At 40.3% G+C, this 23,485-nt stretch overlaps 1 protein-coding gene across 2 annotated transcripts in view; it reads right to left on the reverse strand.

Annotated features, from left to right (window-relative positions):
* Window positions 1-3,016: 3,016 nt before the first annotated feature.
* Window positions 3,017-23,485, reverse strand: part of samd4a (sterile alpha motif domain containing 4A) — a 65,074-nt gene continuing 44,605 nt past the window's right edge. For both annotated transcript variants that reach the window (XM_042490973.1, XM_042490965.1), the window contains exons 6-13: window positions 22,627-22,713; window positions 20,759-21,011; window positions 20,575-20,660; window positions 19,667-19,785; window positions 18,768-18,975; window positions 16,080-16,206; window positions 12,201-12,284; window positions 3,017-8,467 (exon numbers count right to left, since the gene is read on the reverse strand). In XM_042490973.1, coding sequence (XP_042346907.1) covers window positions 8,439-8,467; window positions 12,201-12,284; window positions 16,080-16,206; window positions 18,768-18,975; window positions 19,667-19,785; window positions 20,575-20,660; window positions 20,759-21,011; window positions 22,627-22,713 — 993 coding nt within the window. In that variant the 3' untranslated portion in view covers window positions 3,017-8,438. The remainder of the gene's footprint in view (window positions 8,468-12,200; window positions 12,285-16,079; window positions 16,207-18,767; window positions 18,976-19,666; window positions 19,786-20,574; window positions 20,661-20,758; window positions 21,012-22,626; window positions 22,714-23,485) is intronic.

Genomic DNA, 23,485 nt, shown 5'->3' on the forward strand with positions numbered 1-23,485 from the left:
TCAGACACTTTTTAATCAAAAATAAATCTCTGTGACAGCGACCAGAGTGTTTCTTCACAGCACACGACTGACGTATGTTCACTTCATTTAAAACCAACCTCATCGCATCACATAGAAAGTCAAATTTAGTGATTTTTTTTAACCCTCAGGGCCCACTCTAAGCACAAAATGCACCTTTCAAAATCAAGCTTAAAAAATATTATACATTAATATTATTTTCTGCTTTCACTGAGTTTTTTTTAACCAACATTGGTCCTAATAATAAATATCAAGTACTCATTAATTTTCTGAATTTTATCCCCTTAATGCCAGTTTTTTTTTGTCACGACGCCACCATGTTTTTAGATGGAAAACACACAACAAACGAATTATTTTCAATATACGACAGGAAAAGTAGATTTTTTTTGATTATCACAGCCTGGGGCATGTCAACGATTTGCAGCAATCGTGATTGATTGATTGTGACAGTGCACTTAGTGAAAATACCATGTATTTTCACTAAGTGCAAAATATGTTATAAAAAATTAGTATTAGGATCAAAAAATCAAAAATTGCAGTTTGAATGGGTTTCAATGGCACTTTTTTGCACTTAATGTAACAGTTTTGTTTTCACAGTGTGTTTTAGACTTATTGTAGGAGCTGAGCTGGAAAATCAAAGATTAAACAAAAATACACAAGCTTGCCAAAATGTATGCCATATACATGAACACAGCCAAAATGATCAAAAAATGAAGAGTGAAAAACGTGTAAAATATACCGAACAGTCCTTAAGGGTTAAAGTGAAATCTACATCACACCTGCACATCTCCCCCCGGCTGAATTCAGGTGCAACATTTTAATAAAATAAGTTTAAAAAATTTAAAGGCCTTTTTTTTTTTGAACCCTGTTTTACTGACTGGATGTGAATCACACAGACGCGGTGGCGGAGTTACAACTTTTCTTTATGTATAACGGGGGCATGCCAAGTCACAGCATTCTGGTACGTCGCCACAAAATTACAGCAAGACACATTGAAAAACACTTGAATGTTTTCACACAAACACACACACATACTCACACGCAGTCACACACTCATTCAAACATTTTTTTTTTTACAGACCAGAATAATTCATAACTTCATATCAGCATTAAGAAGTACCTACAGAGTACAGAAACAACAGACCGAGTTCACCGCCGCGGGCCTCGTTCACAATGCACGCCTCCAGGTTCAGCTCAGATTCAACTTTGTGTTTGAATGTTCACATTTAGTGGCTTCAATACATTCAAGTTTCTTTTGAAATGGACTAAAACGAGCCCGTGTGACGAGCTGTCGACCACGTGCAATTAACTTCACTGACTGAATTTAGCTTTCACGTTGATCTGTGCTGTTGGGTTTACACAAGTTTAGATTCAGATTTTAATCTTTGAATATATCCAGATTACTGAGGACTGAAATATTTTTTCCATTTTTGAAGTACAGGACAATCTAGCTATCATCATTTCTTAACTCTAAGTGGAAACTATACGTTTTTCTTTACGACAGCGGCAGAACAGAAAACAATGGGGTGGTCTGAGTGAAAAATGTTGGTAAATAATGAAACTAAATAATACACGAAGGATTCCTGATGTTGGCCCGATGTCACTGAACAAAGGTGGAATCACTGAATTTCATGACAGCAATGAAAAAAAATGTATCTAATGTCTCTGCAATGCTCAATCCACTTTTTAACATTAGTATTTTCCTCAATATCGTTTTTATGAAGCCTGTTGCTTCAACACGTCCTAATCCCAACTTGTCAAATACTGCAGTTTTGTCAAAGGAAAGTTGATATATGACGCCTTAGGTACTCTCCTCCTTCAGTTCTGGATGTACACAGACTGCATGTAATTTACTCTTGTTATAGGAACTGTGTCTTTTCAAAATACTTACAACACTGGTAAAATACTTAAGAAAAATCCAAACCTTTACATTCTTCATCAAAAACACGTTTTCAAAAAAAACATCACGGTTTGACTTAGAATAAGTACAGTTGTTACGAACATAATATCATGTCATGTGACATACATCACTGGCGTAGCAAGCAACAAATACTAGCACACTACGTTGTGTTATCATACCACCGCACCCACCCACTGACAAAGCGGCAGTTTTTGACAAGTTGGGTTGTTGCGCAGTGTCTTTCATGCAGCTGCAAAAAGTGCCTCTGTGCATCACTTTCTGACGCCAACATCAACGATAAAGCGACAGCGTTTGCAAGTTGGGAGTGGAACAGGCTGTTTTCTTTGTGCATCTCTAGAAACGCACAATACACTGTTGAGACCACAGCTGGTGCTATAATATGTGACCACTCATGATTGATTTGTGAAAATGTTTGATATTTAATCATTATCATGTGATGCTTCCAGCATCTCAAACATGGGGATTTGCTACTTTTACTTGTCTTACTTTGTTAGAAACAGAATATCTTTGGGTTTTTGACTGTTGGTGAGACTATTTTTAGGGCAAAGAATGAATCATTATCAGCAGATTAATCTGATTAATCTGCTGAAAGTAACTGTTAATTGCAGCCATATGTTTGTCATTGATTGACCCACAAAAGTACTTACTGTCACTGTGGGGATGAAGATGGAGGCTGCACCCAAATTTAAAGAGTCTCTCCTAATAAAAACTACACTAATAATCTTATTTATTGTTTCTTTGTCCTCCAACAACATATCAAACATGAGTGAATATATTTGACATAGTAACAGTTTGGTTGGGGGTTGGGGGGGATCTGAATTCGGAAACACTTGTGACTGCAGTGTGAACGTGACCCGACACAGCTGTTTCATCCTGTAACATTACAGTCTTTAAAGTCTATATAAAACCATTTACATTTGGGGGTGAATGTCTCGAGTACAAAAAAAGGCACTGCCATTTGTTATTCTAAATATGACTTTCCCAGCCTTGTGCATGCAGTTTTTAAAATATAAATTACACTTTTTTTACCGCCCCCCCCCCAATTTTCTCCTTTTCTTTTTTCTGCATTTTCTTCAATTTTTTGTCTTTTTTGTGTTTTTTTTATTATTAAACATACAATAATCTTTTTGTCAAATATATACGTAAGCCTGCAGTCAATACAGGACATCGGCTCTTTGATAAAATAAAACTAAATGAAATAAAGGAGCACAGTCAAGCGGTAACACTTTGTTACAGAATGGATGCTGCGGAATTTACAAAAAAAAACCCAACAAAGTCTTGGCATCCCATATCAACGACTAAACTGCAGAATCTATGACAAAAATAAAAGATACAAAACAGCATACATGTCTCGACTTAAAGTACATTAAATGTTTTTGGAATATCAAGGCGTTATCTAACTGTTAATACTGCAGTGTGCACAGCGTTAGAAGCACTCCTGGACACCCACAGAGCTGATATGCATTTAGAAAAAAAATAAAAAAATAAAAATAAAGCATTTGGTTTGAAGAGATGTGTAATGATCCAGACCTCAGAGCTGTAACCCTCCGCTGTCCCATCACACGTTTGTTCTGTGTTCACACAAACGTCTCTTTGACCCAGAGATGCTGCAGGAAACTGGAGGCCTGTTGTGTTGCTTTGAACTCTAAATACAAAAAACATGTAACCTTTTATGGAAAAACCACATAAACTTCAGGCTATTTGTCAGTCGCAGACAAGTACTAGTGTTTTTATGCAAAACTGACATAAATCTCCACAACTTTGCATCTAGACCTTTATGAATCAAACATGGCAAAGTGATATGAAAGTAAATAGAAATACGGCAAAAATACTACAGTTTCAACAATCCCTTTGATTATATTACTGACTGCAGGTTTAATTATGTTAAAGGATAAGCCTGCTCATATTCTCTATTTTTCTCAAGTTAAACAAATCTCCTAAAAAGTCCAAAAACACAACACTGTATGTATCTACTGACAAGTACTGTGTCTAAGATCCTACTAGATCATCTTCCACTGTGCCATAGAGCTGCATTTTTGTTCCAAACTTTTAAATCCACATCAGTGAACCACACTGTTGCACCTACTGACATGCTCCTTCATTACTGTGAGCACACACACTGTAGTTCATCTTTACTGAATCCCACAAACACAATCTGTTTCCACAAATACTCACGGCAGCACCAAATGTGGATTAATCCACCACTGAAAATAGCGCCCAACGAATGTAATACTTCCTGCAATGAGCAGTTGTTTTGAAGTTACTGAGCAATATCACTGTATTATGGTATACTCGGGTATTTAGAAATTCCGACGGTGTGAGTTTCAATACCGTCATAAATACAGGCGCTCCATTAATTTCATTGCATATAGTTCACATCCTGCGTCACCAGAGGTCAGTCTCTGCTCGCTACTTGTGGAACAGGCAGCTGAACTGACAGACACCATGAGGTGCGGATAATGTTATAGGACTGTAAACAGCCGGCCAGCAACAGCAGAGCGAGCAACCAAGGGGGAAAACAGCGTACTTTCATATCTACATCAGTGAATTAAGGGTTTATTTCAGCCAAACGAGAGCTGATGATTGCTGGAGCAGTGCACTAATGAACTAGATGAAACACAAGTTCAACACCGTCAGATAACATATACCCCCGTGAAATTTCAGAAAAGTATGAAAAAATCGATACTACCCAAGCCTAAAAGACTAACACATTGTTGAATTTGGTCTTTTCCTTAAATTGACAATTAGAAAAATACAGAATAACGCCAGCCTTATCCTTTAATACAACATCCATTAAAACCTGCAGTTTTCACTTCTCCCACTCAAGACCAAACAGTTAGGTGGTAATATGCCCACAGCACCAAGTTCAGACTCCAGAACAGAATGGACCAGTCTACTTCCTGGCCTGCCAAAGACTACAACTACTACAACAACAACAACACTTCCGTTCTGTTTACCAACAGCTCGTCTGACGTGAATCTGTAACCGAACATGAATCGATGTCTCTGTGACGGACTGCGCTCTGACAGCGAAGCTTCACAAGAAAAAAATCTGACACTGATAGATACAAACAAGATTATAGTTCAACAACAGCAACAACAAAAAATGAAAGAAAAAAGTCAACAATAACTATGTTAATATTTGAGATGTACGTATGGTCACCAGCCATAACATGTTAATACATATGGTACTTTAAATAATAATACACCTAAATGAGTAAAAGTATCACCTCTGCAAAAATTATGAAAAAAACAAACAAAAGAATAAATAATTGTATCTACTTTAAGTACTGATTCATATGGCAGTGACACTGAAACGGTCTACATGAGACCCGATGCTGCTTCTCAGCGAGGAGCATCGGAAAAAAATATAGATGTTAGACGGCGTAACATCAGTTCATGTTACATTCAGGCTTTGGTGGAATCTTCATCTTTGTTCACAAACGTACAGATGACGTCTGATTGGTTACTTACACACTTGAAGTATAAGAGCAGAAAACACACACGCTTGAAACACAGAGACAAAAATCCCAAGATTGCACAGCGTGCCACTAACAACACAAACACTGTCATCTGTGCTGGTGCGTGCACTGATCCAGACTGCAGTTTTAAGCCATCATTTGGATCTGAAGACACATTCAGATCAGCCACTATCAGGATGGCAATTTGGGCTCCAGGTGTCACAACAAGGCACCAACTCAGTTTTTCTGCATATTTTAGCCCCTTCAGTACACTGAATACATCACTGCTGGCTACTTTTAAAACATGCTGTAGTGTTTTATAGATCTACTATATGTTTCCCAAACTTGTAGGTAGCAGGAGGTTTCTATTATAATATAAAGCTGAGGTTGCACAGACCCGAAGCTTGCTTGAGAAGGTGCTTGCACTTATTTTTATCCAAATTGTTATGTGAAAGTGCAAATCTTTTCATAAGGCTGCACTGCGAGGCATCCTTGTAGCTTATCTGGTAGAGTGCTTACAATGAAGGCTCAGTCCTTAATGTAGCAGCTCTTTTGCGTGTCATCCCCTCTCTCTACCCTGCCTTTCCTGTCTCTCTTCAGCTTCAGCTATCAAATAAAATGTCCAAAAAGTAATCTTAAAAAAAGGCTATACTGCACTTTCAATCAAGAAAAACAAAGTCTGATGTGATGGATTAACTTTCTAAGGGAGGTGTCGAGACTGTTTTAATACCATAACAAAATTGATTGGAAATTTGCCTGTAATATTAGAAAAAACATTACAAGATAAAAGAAGAAATAGTTGGCTGAAATGTTATGTTGATTCAAATCGTAACAAATGGGCTAAAACATGCACAAACCCTGGTGCAGTCCTTTAACTGTGCGTGAAATGAGACGATTAAGTGTTTTCAACTCCCAACATCCACCTTCAGACAAACAGAAATCATTTCAGGTGAATAAGAGGCGTCAGGAGCTTTTTCAGGATCCAACATCGCCACCTGTTGTGGTTCTACCGCTCGACTTTAGTCCGTCCACCGAGGCTGAATCTCTGCAGTCGAGAGTGAGCGTCAGCTTCATCTCTTCAACCTGCTCTGTTTGATTCTGTCACTTGAGCCTTGAACATTTGAATTTTAGTGTATCACATTATCGTATTGTGTTACGCATTATCGTAAGTGCAGGATACAAAAGGAAGCACTGTAGAATTGCAACAAACTAATGAAAGAAACTAAATAATCAATAACCCTCGATGACGACCGCTCAGGGTCAGGACTCTCAGCACACGTGCTCATTTGAAAGCGGCACAGCGGGGAGTATCCTAAACAGCTTATTTCCATATAAACCTATTCTTATAAAGTCCAGACACAATAAAGTGAGGATAAATATTAAGACACAGAATAACCATGAGACTTTACAAAAAGAAAATAAACTCCATGTAGGCCTGCACTGACAGAGCAGACAGACCATGTAAAACTGGTTTTCTTTGAGGGGAATCCCCAAATAATACTCATGAATGATTTCTCTGCGTCCATGGACTTTAGCGTCTGCCCTGCCGTGACTGTGTTTGGCCAGCAGGTGGAGGTAAGCACTAATGAGACAATCTCTGGGAGAACGACCCTTCATGGATTGACAGCGTGTGATTTCTCCAATGTTGCAACACGGTCCAAGTAGAAACCTAATCCTGTTTATCCCTGCCATCTTTCACACGTTTCACAATCTTCCTTTCTTCCAAGAAAGATATTCAGATGTAACATGCAGCTTAAGCATATCAACCTGCATCAGAAAAAAACAAAAACAGTATCTGAACATGCAGACAGATCCCACTGACGTTATTAATCTCCCATGTATAAAAAAACCCCTACATTTTCAATGTATCATGCCTCAAAAGGCTCTGAATTCAAAGAGTTCATACAGTACATGCTGTGGATAAAACAATGTAACTGACCGGTGCATAACTCACTTCCTCCTACACTCACGTAAACAGACTCACGACATGACATCATCTTCCTCTGTCATCCTCGGCCGATCAGAGGTCCTGCCTCTGATGTCTTTCTCCTTTAAACATCCACTTCCCTTTCCGGTATCACCTCAGCTTGATTCATTCTTCTTCTACTTTCTTTGTCTTTCCTCAGTTCTTCCTTTTAGCCATCTTTACACATCTGCTTCATCTCCTCCTTCTCTCTCGCCTCTCTCATCTCTCTCTCTCTTTGAGCCAACACATCTTTGTTGTCGGCTGCTAAAATAAAGAATAAGCACGTTGGTTGTAAACTAGCGTGATGGCTACTCGTGGGACGTAAAGCTGGTAGACAGCCAAGGCTTTACAGAATTACACAATTCATACCTGAAATTCATACATGTTTCTGTACCCTTTGAAAGTAGCATCATTATGTAAACAATAAATACATACAACACAAATAAATGATTTTTTTTTTTTTTTTGCCACCCAATACTGAGCAAGAGGCCTTCCCAAGCATCACGACTGAAAACAGTCAAGGAAATCCTAAACTTCCTTCTGCGTCCTCCTAACTCTGCTTGTCTCATGTTGTTTTTGGGTCTGAGGTACTGTTATGGATTTGAAAGATGCCACGAGTGGTGGTCGATGTGCAGGGACCAGAGAGGGTGTTGGAGAGGGAAAGGGCCTCAGTCTCACTGGGCCCCGATCCACAGGCCAGCGTCTCCCGTCTGCTGGACTGCAGTGCTGCTTCTGGCCTCCCCGCTGTGGGCGAGGGGGCGCTGTTCACTCACTGTCCAGGCCGTGTTCGATGCTTTTCTCTCTCCTCACCCAGATGCAGGTGACTGTGAGCATGCTGGCGGAGCAGGAAGTGTGTTTTTCCGACCCGACTGGACGGTGCCAATGTGATAGCTTGTGTTAGCCGTTTAGTGGTCGGCTCTCTTGTGTTTCTTGGATCCCGCCCGATCCTTTGGTTGAGCTCTACCATTGGCTGCAGGGAGAGGGGACAGGAGGGCTGGTGACCTCGAGGTGACTTATCGTGAGAGAGCCTCGTGAACCTGCGTTGTCCTACAGCTCTCACTCAGGTCCTCATTTCATATTGTTGATGTGCGGTCGGCACCGTCTAAAGAGGAACAGCAGAGAGAAGAAAAGGCATTAGAGTTGAACTTCATCAGTATCCTTAGAGTTCAAGTTATCATAGTTTTAGGGGTCCTGATGGTGACAAAACTGTAACAGTGAAAAGTGAAACGCCACTCCTCCCTCTTTCTGCGTCTTTCACCTGGTGCATGCTGGGATGTGCTGCAGCTTTTTTTTGTAGTCCTGAATAGAAATAAACTGGTGCAGGGATAAATTTCAGATCTCATGGCAAGTTTAATATCTATTTTGCTTCTTCAATGGGAGCCAAATATAGCCTTCACTGACCCTGTGCAGGCCTTACACTAACATACTCCTTAAAACCTCCTAAAAAGTTGGTATTTCACCCAAATGGGCCATAATGCAGGACATAAATCCTGAATCATTTTGTTTTGATGAAAATAAGAAGTTGCATTGAGCGGCAGTATGGGTAAGTTTTATTTCTTAAGTTTGAAAAATTAAGCAGAACTAGACAGAAAAATACACACTACAAATACGAAGGCATACTGAATGATACTATTCATGTTTCCCTATAGTTTGTATATTCGGTCTTTCACCTTTGAGATTCTGCCTTGTAAGCCCAGATGGGCATCTACTGATGTCAGATACTACACTGATATCAGATTATATCTTCTTTGTGTGCAGTTTTGTTGTTGGACATAATTAAGTCCATGAGAATGTCTATTTTAGCGCTATCTAGTAGTAAATTTTTTTCATTTTTTCCAGTATAATGTTATGATGGTCAGTTTGAGAGTTTAGCTACAGTCAGGTAAAAGTCATGATGCATGCGCGCAACCAACGCATGTGTTAAATTTTGCACCTTGCACATAGAAAAGGCACTTTGCACCATTCACTTTATACCATACAGTTGTTTTTTTTTTTTAATTTTAGGTTATCACTTTGCTAGTTTATCCAGAAAGTGACCCACGCAAGCAGACAAGAACGCACATGAGGCACACAACACTGTGTGACACAGAACACAAGGCACCAGTGGAAGGTGGAAGTTTTCAGGGAGTCGCAGATACTACAAAGAGCCAGCATTTAGCTTTGGAACAGATTCACAAGCTGATCTTCCAAATTTGCTTTAAGGTTTTAAAAAAAGAAAAAATTTCAACCACATATTTCACTCATTTTCCGTCTTACACTTTAACTGCAGTTTCTTGTTGACTTGTCATCGTGTTGGTTTGCATTCTTCCTAAACATGTTTGTAATGCTCTTTAGACTATGCAGTGATCATCATAAGCATCGTATGAATAAAATCTCATTTGATTTGCAGAGCAGTCGTGACAGTCGAACTGTTTTCCAGAGAAGGCCTGAAGCGTTTTCTGCCTTGGTGAACAGTAAGGGGCCGGAGCCCACACTGTCATGGTGAGAGAACAACACATCTGTAAAAATACTGATAGAGCCTTTTAGAGGAAAACAACAGTCTGACAGCTGTTGCCTCTGGTGTGGCTGAAGAGGAAAATGTTATCAAACTACGCACTGGCGGACAATTTTATTCCATCATGATACTGAAAGGGCAGGTTAATGTCACTGTGAGCTCTTGTTGAATAGCATAGCAAAAGCACAGAATATACTGTATAAAAATGTCAACATCCTTTCTTTGTACTCATAAAACATTGTGTGTTGGGTTATTTCCTGTAGCAGGTTCAAATTCCGTTACCAGGTTTTGTTTCTGAACCTCAGCACAGCCGGCTGCATGTCTGGATCTGAGACTAGAAAAAGGCGAAACCCTGATTAAGGAGTTTCTTCAGTTAAATGCACTCTTTCGTTCTGCTCTCCACCTAACACACACACACAGACACACAGACACACAAAGCAGCACTTGTCCAGCGTTCTGCGCCGAGCACTGAGGCCCACTGTCTTCACCTCAGTCGAGTTTTGGGATGGGGGGAGTTGGCTCTAACTTTAACTCAGCCTGAAATTCACTGTACATGAGATTATTCTGCACAAACCAGGTCACTGAATGGCTGACTTGACTGATGTCCACTACAGCATAATACGTAACGATTTGAAACAGTTTCTTTTAAGATTTTCACCCTGTTTTCATCCATACCAAATTCCAAAATGGAAAAATGCTTGTATTTCATCTCTTGGGCGGTTCTGTTTTATGTGATCTTTTTCTCACTGTTTTTAACAATCAGATGTCTGAGATTAAAAGTGCCACATCATTTAATAAAAACTAGTTCACACTAAACGTGACACTGTTGCTTTCAATTCATATAGTTTTCAAAAGTTACGTTTTTGGTGGTTAATTTTGTAAGTGGGTTTTTGCTCTTCCCATTTTATTTCTCTGTTGAGCTGAACTCACCTCGACTGTTAACAGAATCATCGTAAGATTTCAAACTTTGTGAGTTTTGGTTCTGTTTGGCCAGACTGGACCAACAAATTTGACATCTGAAAAAACCCTCATTGGGCTCCAACAAGTCTGGAGTTATCGATGGGCCAAAATCTCAAGACTTCAAGCTGTTCACACAGCAGGATAATTGACTGAGTGTTGGAATGGACCAGTCAGATCAGTGTTAAAACAAACTGAAGCGACTGAGCCCAAACATGACTCAATAACCGACTGAATGATTTGTTTTTGCCTTTAAACATAATAAAAGTTCTGGTCGAGTCAGATCCAACTGTTGGTCTCTACAGAAGATTTTATAACTGGAACAGAAGAAACGGTGTCCTGCTTACAAATTAATGATTGGGTATATCAATATTATACCCAGCTACGGCTGTAAGTCTAGAATTTGCATGTTAGTTATTTTAGAAACACAACGCGATACTGTGGCATATAATCCCTAGAGATTTTCCTTTGTAGCACTGTCATCAGCGCTCACAGAACAATGTGGGACAACAGTAAAATAAAATTAAAGTTAATATGAACGGGGGTGCCTTAAGGACAAGCCAAGGGCACCACAAGATTATTAACAAAATTATATCGTACATTTTTAATAATATTGCAGCTAAGACTGGTGAGGATGACCATCAGATGCTAAAATCAGATTGTACCTAAAGTGACGTTGTTAACAGCTTTTCAGGAAAAGGGCAAATAGTGTCAAATGTGGCATTAGTGCCAATTAGTGACACAAAACATGACCATTTAGCTGGCCAAGATAATGAATACTTCAAGCAACTGCAAGAGAAAAACAAGACACAGAATCAAAGCATTGATGTCATGTGTCTTTGTCTTTTGTCCTTGAAAATGTAAAACTGTTAGATTTATTTTTCATTCATGGTTTAGTTTGATCCTGATTTCTTTTTATGAGTCACAGAAGTAGGCCTTTTCCTTAACGTTGATCTTAGTTCATATATGCCACATATTCTACATCAAAATAAAGGAAACAAAGTAATTTGGGAACCAAATCGAAACTGGTAATAATGTGGGAACTCGCTTTGTTTTGGTTTATCATTCTCGTATGTAAGTGCCACTGCAGCCAGGAACCAATGTAGCTTCACTTTAAACAGGTGGCATAGAGAGGACAGAGACAGCTCTCTGTGGTGGACGTCACTGCCAGACAGTCATCAGAAACCTGGATGATATGATAATCATGTACAGAGGGACATGATTAACCAGATTACTCTGTGATCCACTTAAACATCACCTCCTGAATATGTTCAAAACAGAAGGGAAGTCCCGTATGCTCCTATTATCAGATGTAATCTCTGAAACAACTGTATCTTATGGATTCTTGTTTAATGATGAGGATCAGTTCAAAACTGTGTGTTACCTCCCAAGGCGTGCTCTGTCATGCTCAGACACAGAGACTCAAGGCGATTGTTGATGTCTGGCTCCGTCACCGGTAACTGCAGATCTGCACAATAACAAACATGAACATCAGTGATTAAATTATATTCACATTAAACAGATGATGTGAACAAAATGTCCTGATGATCAGGGTCACGGCTGGTTTAGCAGGTGAATCAAACTCGGTCAAAACTACAAATAATTCTCTACGGTTGATCCTTTCCATGGCAGAAATGCTACAATATCAGTGTTCACTCCTTCCTCGTGTGTTGAAAAGCTGCATAAAATGTGTTTAAATTACTTCACACATCTGAGTCAGAGGCCTTCGTTCATAATCAAACATCATAATTATGCTTGAACTTTTTTTCTTCCTTTTAAATTGGCATCAGACGACGAGTTGGCAGAGAACAGAAGACACAAATTCAGATCAGTCCACTGGGACAATGTCGTCCACTCAACCAGAGTGCAGCCTCAATAATCAGATTATACCACACTGTTAACTCCAGCACTGAGACACAAAACAATGACTGCAGGGGCATGGCGTCTGTTGTCACTTCGATTGACTGTCTGCGTGTGTGTGTGTGTGTGTGTGTGTGGAGAAGTGAGGACTGGATTGGGGACAAGATTTACATTCACTAATTCAAAATAACCTAAACATTTAATTGATGTTCTTTTCTTTGAAATACATGGTGATATGAAATATTATGATTACCATAATTATCTCCCAGTCTAAATATCTGATCTAACTTTTTGACATTTAAATAGGTCTTTGAAAAATAAAGACAACAGAACTGATAAAATTGCTGTTACAACCTAAACTAAAAATATGGCAGCTCTCTTATGCTGCCTTAAAGTCCTCCTGATGAACTCCTTCTTGTGAGTTTGAAAGGTCAGAATACAGTATGATTATTTAAATACCACTGTTTAGAAACAAAACATGATTGGGGAAATTACTTTTGTTTTTTTGTGGATTACACAAAACCAAATGGCAAAACTGTGGGGCTGAAAAATGAAGTCCACATGAAAGTGCCTAAAACTGCAGTGAGTCAATCCCTGCAGACCAACTTCACAGGAGAAATAAATATGTTTACAGCCTCTTACAGAAAACGGTTTTGGTCTCGAAAGCTAATTTCCACATTCATGACTGCAGGGGGATGAATTTTTATATACCTCACTTGTTTACGTTTTATTAAAGTTCAGCATGATAAAGGACATCTCGAGTGAGATGCTGTTTGCAAAGTGTCACCACAGTCTATGGCCTTTTCTACACAGTGATCGAACTATGGGGCCATTACAAAGTCCTTTTTTACACCGCTTTTGCTGTTTTACACAAAACCAAACAACAGCTGCATCATGTAGCTCCAGTGTGTGATTATAGACAGCATGCCGGCAATCTGGAAGTAAGAGAGGCGAGGCGTGATGTTTAAAACAACAGCCTTTAGTATGACATAACATACATGTCGGCAATGCTTTCTAAACAATAGCAATGGCATAACATGGCAATAACAACTATTTACTGTCTCTGTTATATGTCGGCCGATCTCTCTCCTCTGTAAGGAGCTCCCTAACTTCACTGTTTTTTGTGGACGTTTTTAGTGGGTGTTCTTTGATTTAATGGCTAACTGCTGCTAGCTGCTTTTTAAAACTCCCACAGTGGGTCGCACACATGACATGTGTTCAAAACATCACACCCATCCTGCCTGCTGTCATTTTTATACACATTCAGTGCTGTTACTACCTCTGCTGCAAGCTTAAAGGCGAGATGACTCTTTATTTTTTATGTTTTAGACTCTTTTATTTTATACAGTCTATGTTCAAAACAAGCAGTTTGAAGACATCACCAGGGGCTTTGACAATTCATAGACTATGAACAATTACTGTACTAACAATTACTCGAGAAAATAACTGGCGGTTTAATCAATACTGAAAATAGTCCTTAGTTGCAATAATCACGTCAAATTATTAAAGGACGGTCATCACATAAACTAAACTTGGAGCTCCTCTTTCTCAGTTTTTTCTGACTCTCAGGTGCTGGTTGCTGTCTCGGCCTGAACCGTGAGCACGGTGGAGACTGATTTGAAGCGGGTTGGGTTGAGGTTGGTGGGAGGGGGGGTGGGTGGTATGTGTGTGTTGGGGGGGTTGTATTTGGGCCACAGTACAGCCTAGCAACCCCTTCAGGCCATTTAGTCCTTCGCTGAGTCTTCAACACAGGCCGGGCGGTGAAAATCCCTTGTGGCCAGAGAGAAAAGCTGAGTTAGGCCCAGTAGTCCACACTGGACTATTTATAGGCTCCAAATCCGCCCCCCCACATCCCTCCACCCCCTGTACACACAGACTTACAGCGACACAAACACAGACTGAACTAAACTATACACACACTTGTTCCTTCATCCACTCATTTTCTCTGCTGTATCTCACTTAATACGTCTCTTCGTGCGTCTGTTTGGCAGGGACAGACAGATCGCACATATATGCACAGTTAGAGTGTGTGTGTGTGTGTGTGTGTGTGTGTGTGTGTGTGTGTGTGTGTGTAACTCTGGCTGAGACCCAGCTACAGCCACCCTTGAGGGTGACAGGAATGAGATGAGTGCATGACTCTGCAGAGTTGTCAAAGAAGGAGAGATGGAGGGATGGGGGAGACAGAGGGAGGTAAAGTTAAGAAAGAAAGCGAGTCAGGGAGAGAAGGAAGGGAACGAAAGTGGGCCAGGGAGCCATGTCCTCGCTGCACAAAGAGCCTCATTGTGAGACTCCTCTGACTCTCTTTCCTGCCTCTATCTCTTCCTCTCTCACACACAGTCTCCACTCTCCCTCCAACTTCCCTCCTGCTTTTTTAAAATCTGTTTTTCCTCTTCATTCTAAAAAGAGTATGTTTCTAGTGTTTGTGTGTGTACGTGTGTGTGTGTGTGTGTGTGTGTGTGACAAAAGTGGAGGAAGTCCCAGCTTGTCCTATTACTGTCCATTGTTCCTGTGGGACAAAGTCCAGTCAGCCAAGGCTACTACAGGTCACTCTGCCTGGCGCCGATGGTTACCATGACCCGAGCCCGTGTTGACACTGAACAAGGAGCTTTCAGGTCGAAACAGGGCTAAAAATGATCATCATTATTCAGGATGACTTCATTTTTAGACACAATTTTGTTTATGATTTGATGCGATGACGCTGCATCTTGAGTACAGACCAGTATTGCCAGTTCATAAGAGAAAATGACTGGATAATTATTTCCAGTGTGTCCTGGGAGAAACAATACACTGTTGTTGGGCTAAAACAGGTTTTTCACTTTGATAGGAAAGGGAAAATAAACAGGGCTACAGGTCAGTGTGCTCAGCTTCATACGAAGTTGATGTTGTCAAAATGAAACACAAAGTTCTATCAGAAACACTTTCATTCAAACAGAACAGCCTGGCTGCAGAGTGGTTTCTGTGTTATCATTTCCTTCTAATATTTATATTTTTTTTGGCCCAAACCTGCAGAATCAACACTAAAATGGGACAAAACCCAGCTCAATACCCTCAAGACTAAATTTGAAAAACTGGAAGCGATTAGTCAATGTGTGTTGACTAATTGTGTTAGTCATCCACTGGTTGTTTGAAACTAAAATCAAGCAAGTCGGTAAACTCTTCATAACGGCATGATGAAAAGCACTTAACTGTTGTGAGAGTTAGAAACTACGGTATATATTGCTGCCTTTAAAATAAGAATAAAGTGTTAAAGGAAAAGAAAACGTCACTGTAAATTTCGACAATGTGTTTTCATTTCAAATGTGGGAGTTATAACTTGTTGATATACAGAATAAAATACACAATATAGAGACATATACAATGATTAGAATAAACCATTTGAAGCATATTTTCATTTGTTTCTTACCAGCTTGTTGGAACATGACCATGGTTTGTGGTGTGGTGTGAACCGGCAGGGAGCGGGTCCTCTGCACGGAGCTGTGGGTCCGGCTGGGCATGCTGTTGCTTCCTCCGGGGTTGGCAAACCAGAGACCCTGAGGAGAATTTTTAACAAAAGCATTAAATTCACTTCCTGAACATGCAAACACCTCTGTGAAACTAATGGGAAAAATTGAAATACTGCCATTAACTTTGCAGTTAATGGCAGTATTTTGGGATGTCTTATAAAATGACAGGACATATTCATTCTGCTCCTGCTCTTGGTAAATGAACTAAATTATATTTAATATATAAATTCTGTTTAGATAACACCTGGCAGAATAAAATTATCAAGTTATCTGAATGTTTTACTAAATTCTTCTTTTGAGACTTCTAAAGTTTTTTTGAAAAATGTACTTTTTTTAAAATGTATACCAATTTTGTATTGGAAAATTGAAATCATCCATAAATACTTTCTCGATCAAGCAAAATGGAATGTAATATTTTTATATTACATACGGCGTATGTCGAAAGGTCTTTGTGGTCCAGAGAAAGTTAAACAATGTATATATGTGAGCTGCATTTAGACTTAACTAATTGTTACGTAAGCCTGTCATGATAATTATCACACCATATTAGGACAAAACCTAATCTTTATATTGCCTGTTGTGTTTGTTTACATAAGAATGTCACCAAAACTTGAGTCAAAATTAATCCAGAATTCACAGCAGACTTTTCCCAACCATTATCAGACTCGGGCGCAGCAATTCAATCTTTCTTTTTTTTTTAATTTCCACCCTGCCAAGTAAGAAAAATAACACAATGCTTCAAAGATGACACAGCGTAGCTTACCAGTAGCCTGCAGCTGCACTTTTGGTGTGCAAGAGACACTAAAGTAATAATATGTGAAATATTGTTTTCATATTCCAATTCCAATAGCAGAATATTTTTAGGAATTAAAAGTTAGTAAGGGATACATAAATTATTACGCTTTCATATTATCATTATATTAGTGTCATAAAATTGTCTCAAAATTACAATATTGTTTATCGCAATTATTTCTGGGACAGTTTGTTGTCCAACTAAAGTAGATATCGTGACAGGCCTGTCGTTACACTGTTTTCAACAAAACTTTTAAAAGGCAATATAATCATACATCGTGCTTTGATTCACCAATTTCATGTTCAAAGGTTCTCCTCGTTACACTCATTCCCATGACTTCTTTTCACACATTGCTGAAACTTTCACTGATCAAAGAGGAAAATGAAATATGCAAGCTTGAAAGAAGTCTGTTGTAAGATCAAGGCCACAGCCTCTTCAACATTTTCTCTCCCCACGCTTCTGTCTGGATGTCTGGCCCACACCTAATGACAGTCTCAGACACTCACCACATGAATTCCTCACTGTAACCTGCCTATTATACCCCCAACACCACGACCCCCCACCCCCAACACAGCACCCCCCCGCAGCCCTTCAGTGCCACGGGCCAGGGAAAAACAGGAAATGCCTGTGCACTGTTCTCACTGCCTCTGACCGCCTCTCTCACTCTCATACACACTCATATAAACTCTCTCTCTCTCATTGCCCCTCCTCCTCCAACACCACAGCTACCTCTCCCAAACTATGACTCATATATTTCCCTCCCACCCTCCTTCTCTCTCTCTCCCTCTACACATCCACACTACAGTCCCACACAAGAAGGTCCAGCGTGAGGAGGAGGAACTGAGGTATTTCCTCCCATTGTAAGAAATAAGAGAGAAAGAGAGAGGGAGAGAGAGAGGGAGAAAGAGAGAGAGAGGTTCCCTATGAACTGGGTCAGCCCAGACCAATGTGTGCCAGGATGGGCCTGAAACAGCTCCACAGCTCCTCCTGTTTCAGTGTTCGGCACTGACGCAGGGCCTCTGGTATGTGGGGTGACCTGCCTACGAGTTCCATCCACCTCACTTCATTCGCCAAACACCACCGCTGCTCCTCTTCCTCACCCCACATTTTTTCTTTGTCATGGAATAAAAAAAAGTCTATTTCAGGCAGAATACGTGCTGAAGAAGGAATTCTGCTGCCCAGGTTACTGTAAACATCCTGGAATGTATTATTACGCATTTCAAAATCTTCCTCTGTGCAGTCACGAACACCACTGCCATTCAGCATTCCAGTCACCACACACACACGCGCGTGCGTGCGCACACATGCACACACACACACACACACACACACACACACACACACACACACACACGATACCATTAGTTTAGAGCTCATTTTTTTGTATCAGAAAGTTTCATTTAAATGTCCTTTTAGGAAATAATCTGAACTATCCAGCCACATCTGACGTCTTTAACCACACTAGTTGAAAATCTCCCAAAGATGACCAGTCTGTGTGAGAGTTAACATGCGTCTTTGAACAGTTAATTAATACATCAATAATGAAAATAATTACATGAATCCCTAAAATGGTTTTTTAAGGGAGAGAACACCCTGCCACACACTACGCTAATAATGCACATCTTCTTGTTATTTTGGTGTCACACGTACTAAATCATGTATAGTAGAGAATAACTCATAGATAGTAACACTCTCTGCACACTGACAGGCTCATCATACCTCTGTCTACGCTCTAGTCTGACTCCCTGTTCTCCCTGCTGGTTTACTCTCATCTCTCCGTGCTGGTTTCACTCACCTGTCTCCCCTGCTTGGGACCGGTGGGTGTGCTGCTTGAGCTGCGAGGTGTGGGTCCCAGCAGTCCCCCGCTGCCCAGCAGGCCCAGCCTGGCACCCGGCAAGCTCCTGGAGGGCATCTGGAACTGGCGAAGGCTCCTCCTGGCCGACACGCCACCCGTGCCCCCAACACAGCCAGTGGTGGGCAGAGAGTTGGACTGGCCGAAACGGCTGCAGCAGGACCAGATAAAAGTGAGATGCAGGAAAGCAAATGGTGATCACAGGTGTTGGAACATTAAAGCCAAGAGGAGCAAGTTAATTCAATACTACAATCTTAATGTAAAAAAAGTTACATATTATAATAACATGCAGAAAACTTTTTTGCACATTCCTCATCCCAACGGGAAATTTTTCCACTAGTTTGATGAAGCTGTGGTGCTGGGGATGAGATAGACAAGTTTTCTGAACAGAGCTGAACTTGTAATAATAATATAAACATTTCAGTTATAAAGTGATTACATTTAAAGTGATTAAACGTCTATCTCTGAAAAACCTGCTGTCTACAAACTAATGAATAAATCCTTCTCTAATTCACTTCCCTCCTCTTGTTTGCCTATATTCATGCTTTGGTAATTGTACACGTCTACAAAGGAAATAATAATAAGAATCAGAAAACTTCATATAAGATGTTTGTCACAATTATTACATTTAACATTTTTCCTGTATGTATGTTGATTAAAGCTTTACCAGGTTTCTGACATTTCCCACTCATTTGACCATTTACAGCCAGAAATCTGTAGTTTTTTTCTTACCACATAGCCTTTTCTGGTTGTTTTATTTAAGTTAAAGTGATTTTGATTTCAAGTATTTTCATCACAGACAGCGACTGAAAATGACAGCAGCTGTATGTCTTCGCCATTACCTCCTTTGCGGTCGGTACCCTGCTATGTCGAGGAGGGTTTTCCTTGGAATGGACCGGAACAGCCTCTGGACCTGTTGTTTCCATGACAACAGCCTCTTCTTCTGCGTCTCAGTAAAGGACTGACAGGGGAGGGGGGAGGGGAGAACAGAGAGTACGAATCGGGGTTGAAATGAAGCACGGTGGAGGATTTTCAGGTACACTGTGTCGCATCAAATGACACCAACCCCTCTTCACATCTAAATATGAAACCTGAAACCTGAAACTGCACAATGCACATTTCTACTTTAACATACTGAAAAAGAGAGAGACGGTCTGGATCAGAGCATTCCTCTTTAAACTAGATTAACTCATGTATGATCTGTTGTGTGTAATTTACTGACAACTGAACTCAAAAAATGTTTGATGAATTCTCTCAACATTTCAATTTGTTAAAGTTTCTGCTGGTGGCTGAAATAATAATTCAGCTGAAAAAAAATAATGATATCTGCATATCTTTACACCTAAAAGAGCTTTATTATATTGTAGCATGCTCAGCTGTGAAACAGAAAATGTGTCTATATACTCAGAACATCCTCCTGGCTGCTCTGTGTCATCTACAACATCTTTCACCATTCATTGTCTATGGAGTAGCCTAAAACTTTATACCCTATGACATCACACATTTGAATTTTAGCTGTCTTCATTTTTTGATTTGGTAGAGAGCTGTTCATGGTCACTAATATTTTTGGACAGTCTTAAACAATAGGAATAAAATATATAAGTTTTGAAAGTGGGCGCAGTTCACCTTTAAACATCCTGTATCTTCTGTTCCTAGTATATAAAGTATATGCTGTATCATGTTTCGGATTTTTCATCTTGACACTCAAAGTATCTGCACTGCATAAGTGTATTCCAGAGTGAGCAGGTACCTCATGGATAAGGCACTTGTCGATCAGTTGTAGGTAGGAGCTGATGTTGTCCTCATCTGACCTCGACACCAGCAGCTGGGTACAAACTGAGTAGGAGGCAGCGATGGAAAATAAGACATTAAAACAAAACCCTCTTGCGGTCCATGGAAATAATCTCGCCTGAGTGCTGGTGCATGTAGCTCACCTTTGCCCATGACACGAGTGAACTGGCCTGGTAGATCCCCCTCGGCGATGACGCTGGTGCCTGACTCAGCCTCCCCTCCGCTCCCGCCAACACCAGACAGATGGGAACCGGGAGCTACGCTCTTGCCCTCAGGGCCCAGCAGGGGGCGCTGCGGGGAGGCCTCCTCGCCACCGCTGAAAGCCTTGATTGGCGTCATGATCATTTGGTGGAGCTCCTGCAGCGGGGCGCGCAGATTACTGCCCTCCAATACATCCTAGTGGGGGTAAAAGATAGGAGGGGAGAGGAGAGAGGGAAGGTGTGAATGGGGAATCAGATTCAAAAGAATGAAGAGGATATCTAAGTGACCGAGCTGATGTGGCTCTTACAATACAGATCTCAAGAATACGGCCAAAACCCAACGTACCCCTTGCCCATAACACTTGGCCTTTACCCATCTGTTTTGCCCTTTCACGTCTATAGGGGTGTCCTTGTTCTTGTTGGGATTGAGGGGTAGTGCGAAGTGTTGGAGCTACATGGCTCTTTAAACGGTGGTTTTTCAGAGGCACAGTCCAAACCGAGTGTTAAGAGAAATCATCATCAGTGTGGCTGCACAAGCAACAAAAGGAACTCACAGATATATTTTCTTTGTAAATGAAGATTTATATGGTTCTTTATAAAAGGCAAAATAAAAGATATCACTTGTATGCCGATGCATTGGTTTATTTAGCTAGCTAGCTAACGTTACGTTGGTATTGCTGATTTTTGACAACACCTCTTTTTATGTCTTATTTGATGACTTGTTTGAGAGACTGATAGTATGAAACTTAAATCCAGGAATCGTGACAACCGAAAAAGTCTGCCTTTACCTCTCACAAAAAATAACCACAGCTGAAGACGGCATATTCACAATGTCAGGCAATACTCGTCGCATGGACGACTACCGATGATCAGAATAGGGCCAGAAAAGGGTTGTCCCATTTCATATCGAAAGTTTTCAACCATTACCCCCTGTAACTCTGTTCTGAGGGGCAAGGTGGCACTTGAAAATCAGGGGTGGTAGGAAAGATTAAAAAAAAAAAAAAAAAAAAAAAAAAAAACAGGGGATTGTGCCTAAGATTTGAAGCTTTACCTGACGTGAACCACCTAAGTGACACAAATTTTAACATATTCATTGAATAAATGTATGTTACTTATGGCAAACAAGTTGGATATTAAGAGGAAGACGGACTCAACAGTGAAGGAGAGATCCCTGACCACAGTGCCATGTGATAGAGCAAGGAATAAACTAAAACCAAAAATACATACGTCCGTTTTTCTTTCACTACTTGTGTCCACGTGTATCACATCAGCGTCCCTTACACCCGTCGCACAGCAGCGCTCTACATGAGTCTGTGTAAACCCAAAATACCAAGCAACAGGTGTCTTGTTTCGCCAGCCCTACCAATGCAGCGGTAACAAATTTTTAAATGAAGCGTTGGTGAAAAGGTTAAGCCTGAATTTAGCCGGCCCAAGAAGTCCCTCCTGCGGTGTGCCCTTGAGCGCCATTGTCTTGCTTTGAAGGCTGAGCGTAGGGGCGAGGGGTGGGGGGCGGGAGGCGGATGGGTTTAAATTCGGAGCCCAAAACTCTGCTTCCTGGATTAGGTGTTCCTTTAGCTGCCATCTCAGATACATAACACCGACTGAGAATGGCCACCCTTCTCACTCTACCTCTCAGAAACGCACGGGAACAGAGAGGTGGTGTCCACTTAGGTTTCGAGCTCATTTGCCAGTAACAAAAAATCAATATCATTTCTAAATTCAAATAACTCCATGTAGGGCTAGAAGCTTTGTGAGATTTTTTTTGTGAAGAGGAAGAAAAGAAGAAGAGAATGTGTTTTCCAGTCACTGACCTTTTCCAAGCTGCGAAGTAGGTTCTGCCTCTCTTTGAGCTTCATAATGCTGATAACGATCTTGTGTCTTGCTCCTTTAGTGACCTTCTGTTGGGAGAAAGAGTTTTGTGTCAAAGATGCCTTCACTCATTGGCAAAACACTGGTCTGAAGAACTGATACCTATTCCTTGAGATAGAGAGATGTGCGGTGTACAAATGCAATCAGGGTTCCTGCAGCTTCAGAAGAGTTAGATTTAAGACTCTAAGACTTTTTAAATGCCATTAGAATTGAAATCTAAGACCAATTTTACAATTACCAAGATAAAAGAGAGAAAAAGAAAAAAAAAAACCATATCACTTACAAAGATCAAGAGACTATTTGCCCAAATATACTGTATATTTGAATATAAAACATGATTTTTTTTTTTTAAAAAATCATTTTTTAAAATTAAAAATTCTACTTAAAAAGTTAGGTGATTTACCTGAAATGGTGAAAAAAAAAAAACTTTCTAGAGTGGAACACATGGAAAACAACAAAATTATTCTGGGATTTTACAATGCAATGTCAAAAAAAAAACATAATTCCCACAGCACGTTTAAAGTCTTAAAAATGCTCCTTAAGACATTTTAATACCAATTCAGGCCTTATTTTTAGATTAATTAATTTAATGCCTTTTACCCTGACAACATACATTGTCCTTTAAAGAACTGATACTATCTATTGAAACACTTCCAGGTTGGGCGAATAGCAGTATACTGAATCTTCTGTTGCAAAGGACGTCACTGTCGTTCTGCTGAAGATTAGCACGTCTCAGTGTGGCTGTGCATTATGTTAGGGTCAGACAGAAAGGGTTAGCAACACCTGGAGGAAGTATACAGC

This window comes from Plectropomus leopardus, chromosome 1, assembly GCF_008729295.1.
Source record: "Plectropomus leopardus isolate mb chromosome 1, YSFRI_Pleo_2.0, whole genome shotgun sequence".
NCBI lineage: Eukaryota > Metazoa > Chordata > Actinopteri > Perciformes > Serranidae > Plectropomus > Plectropomus leopardus.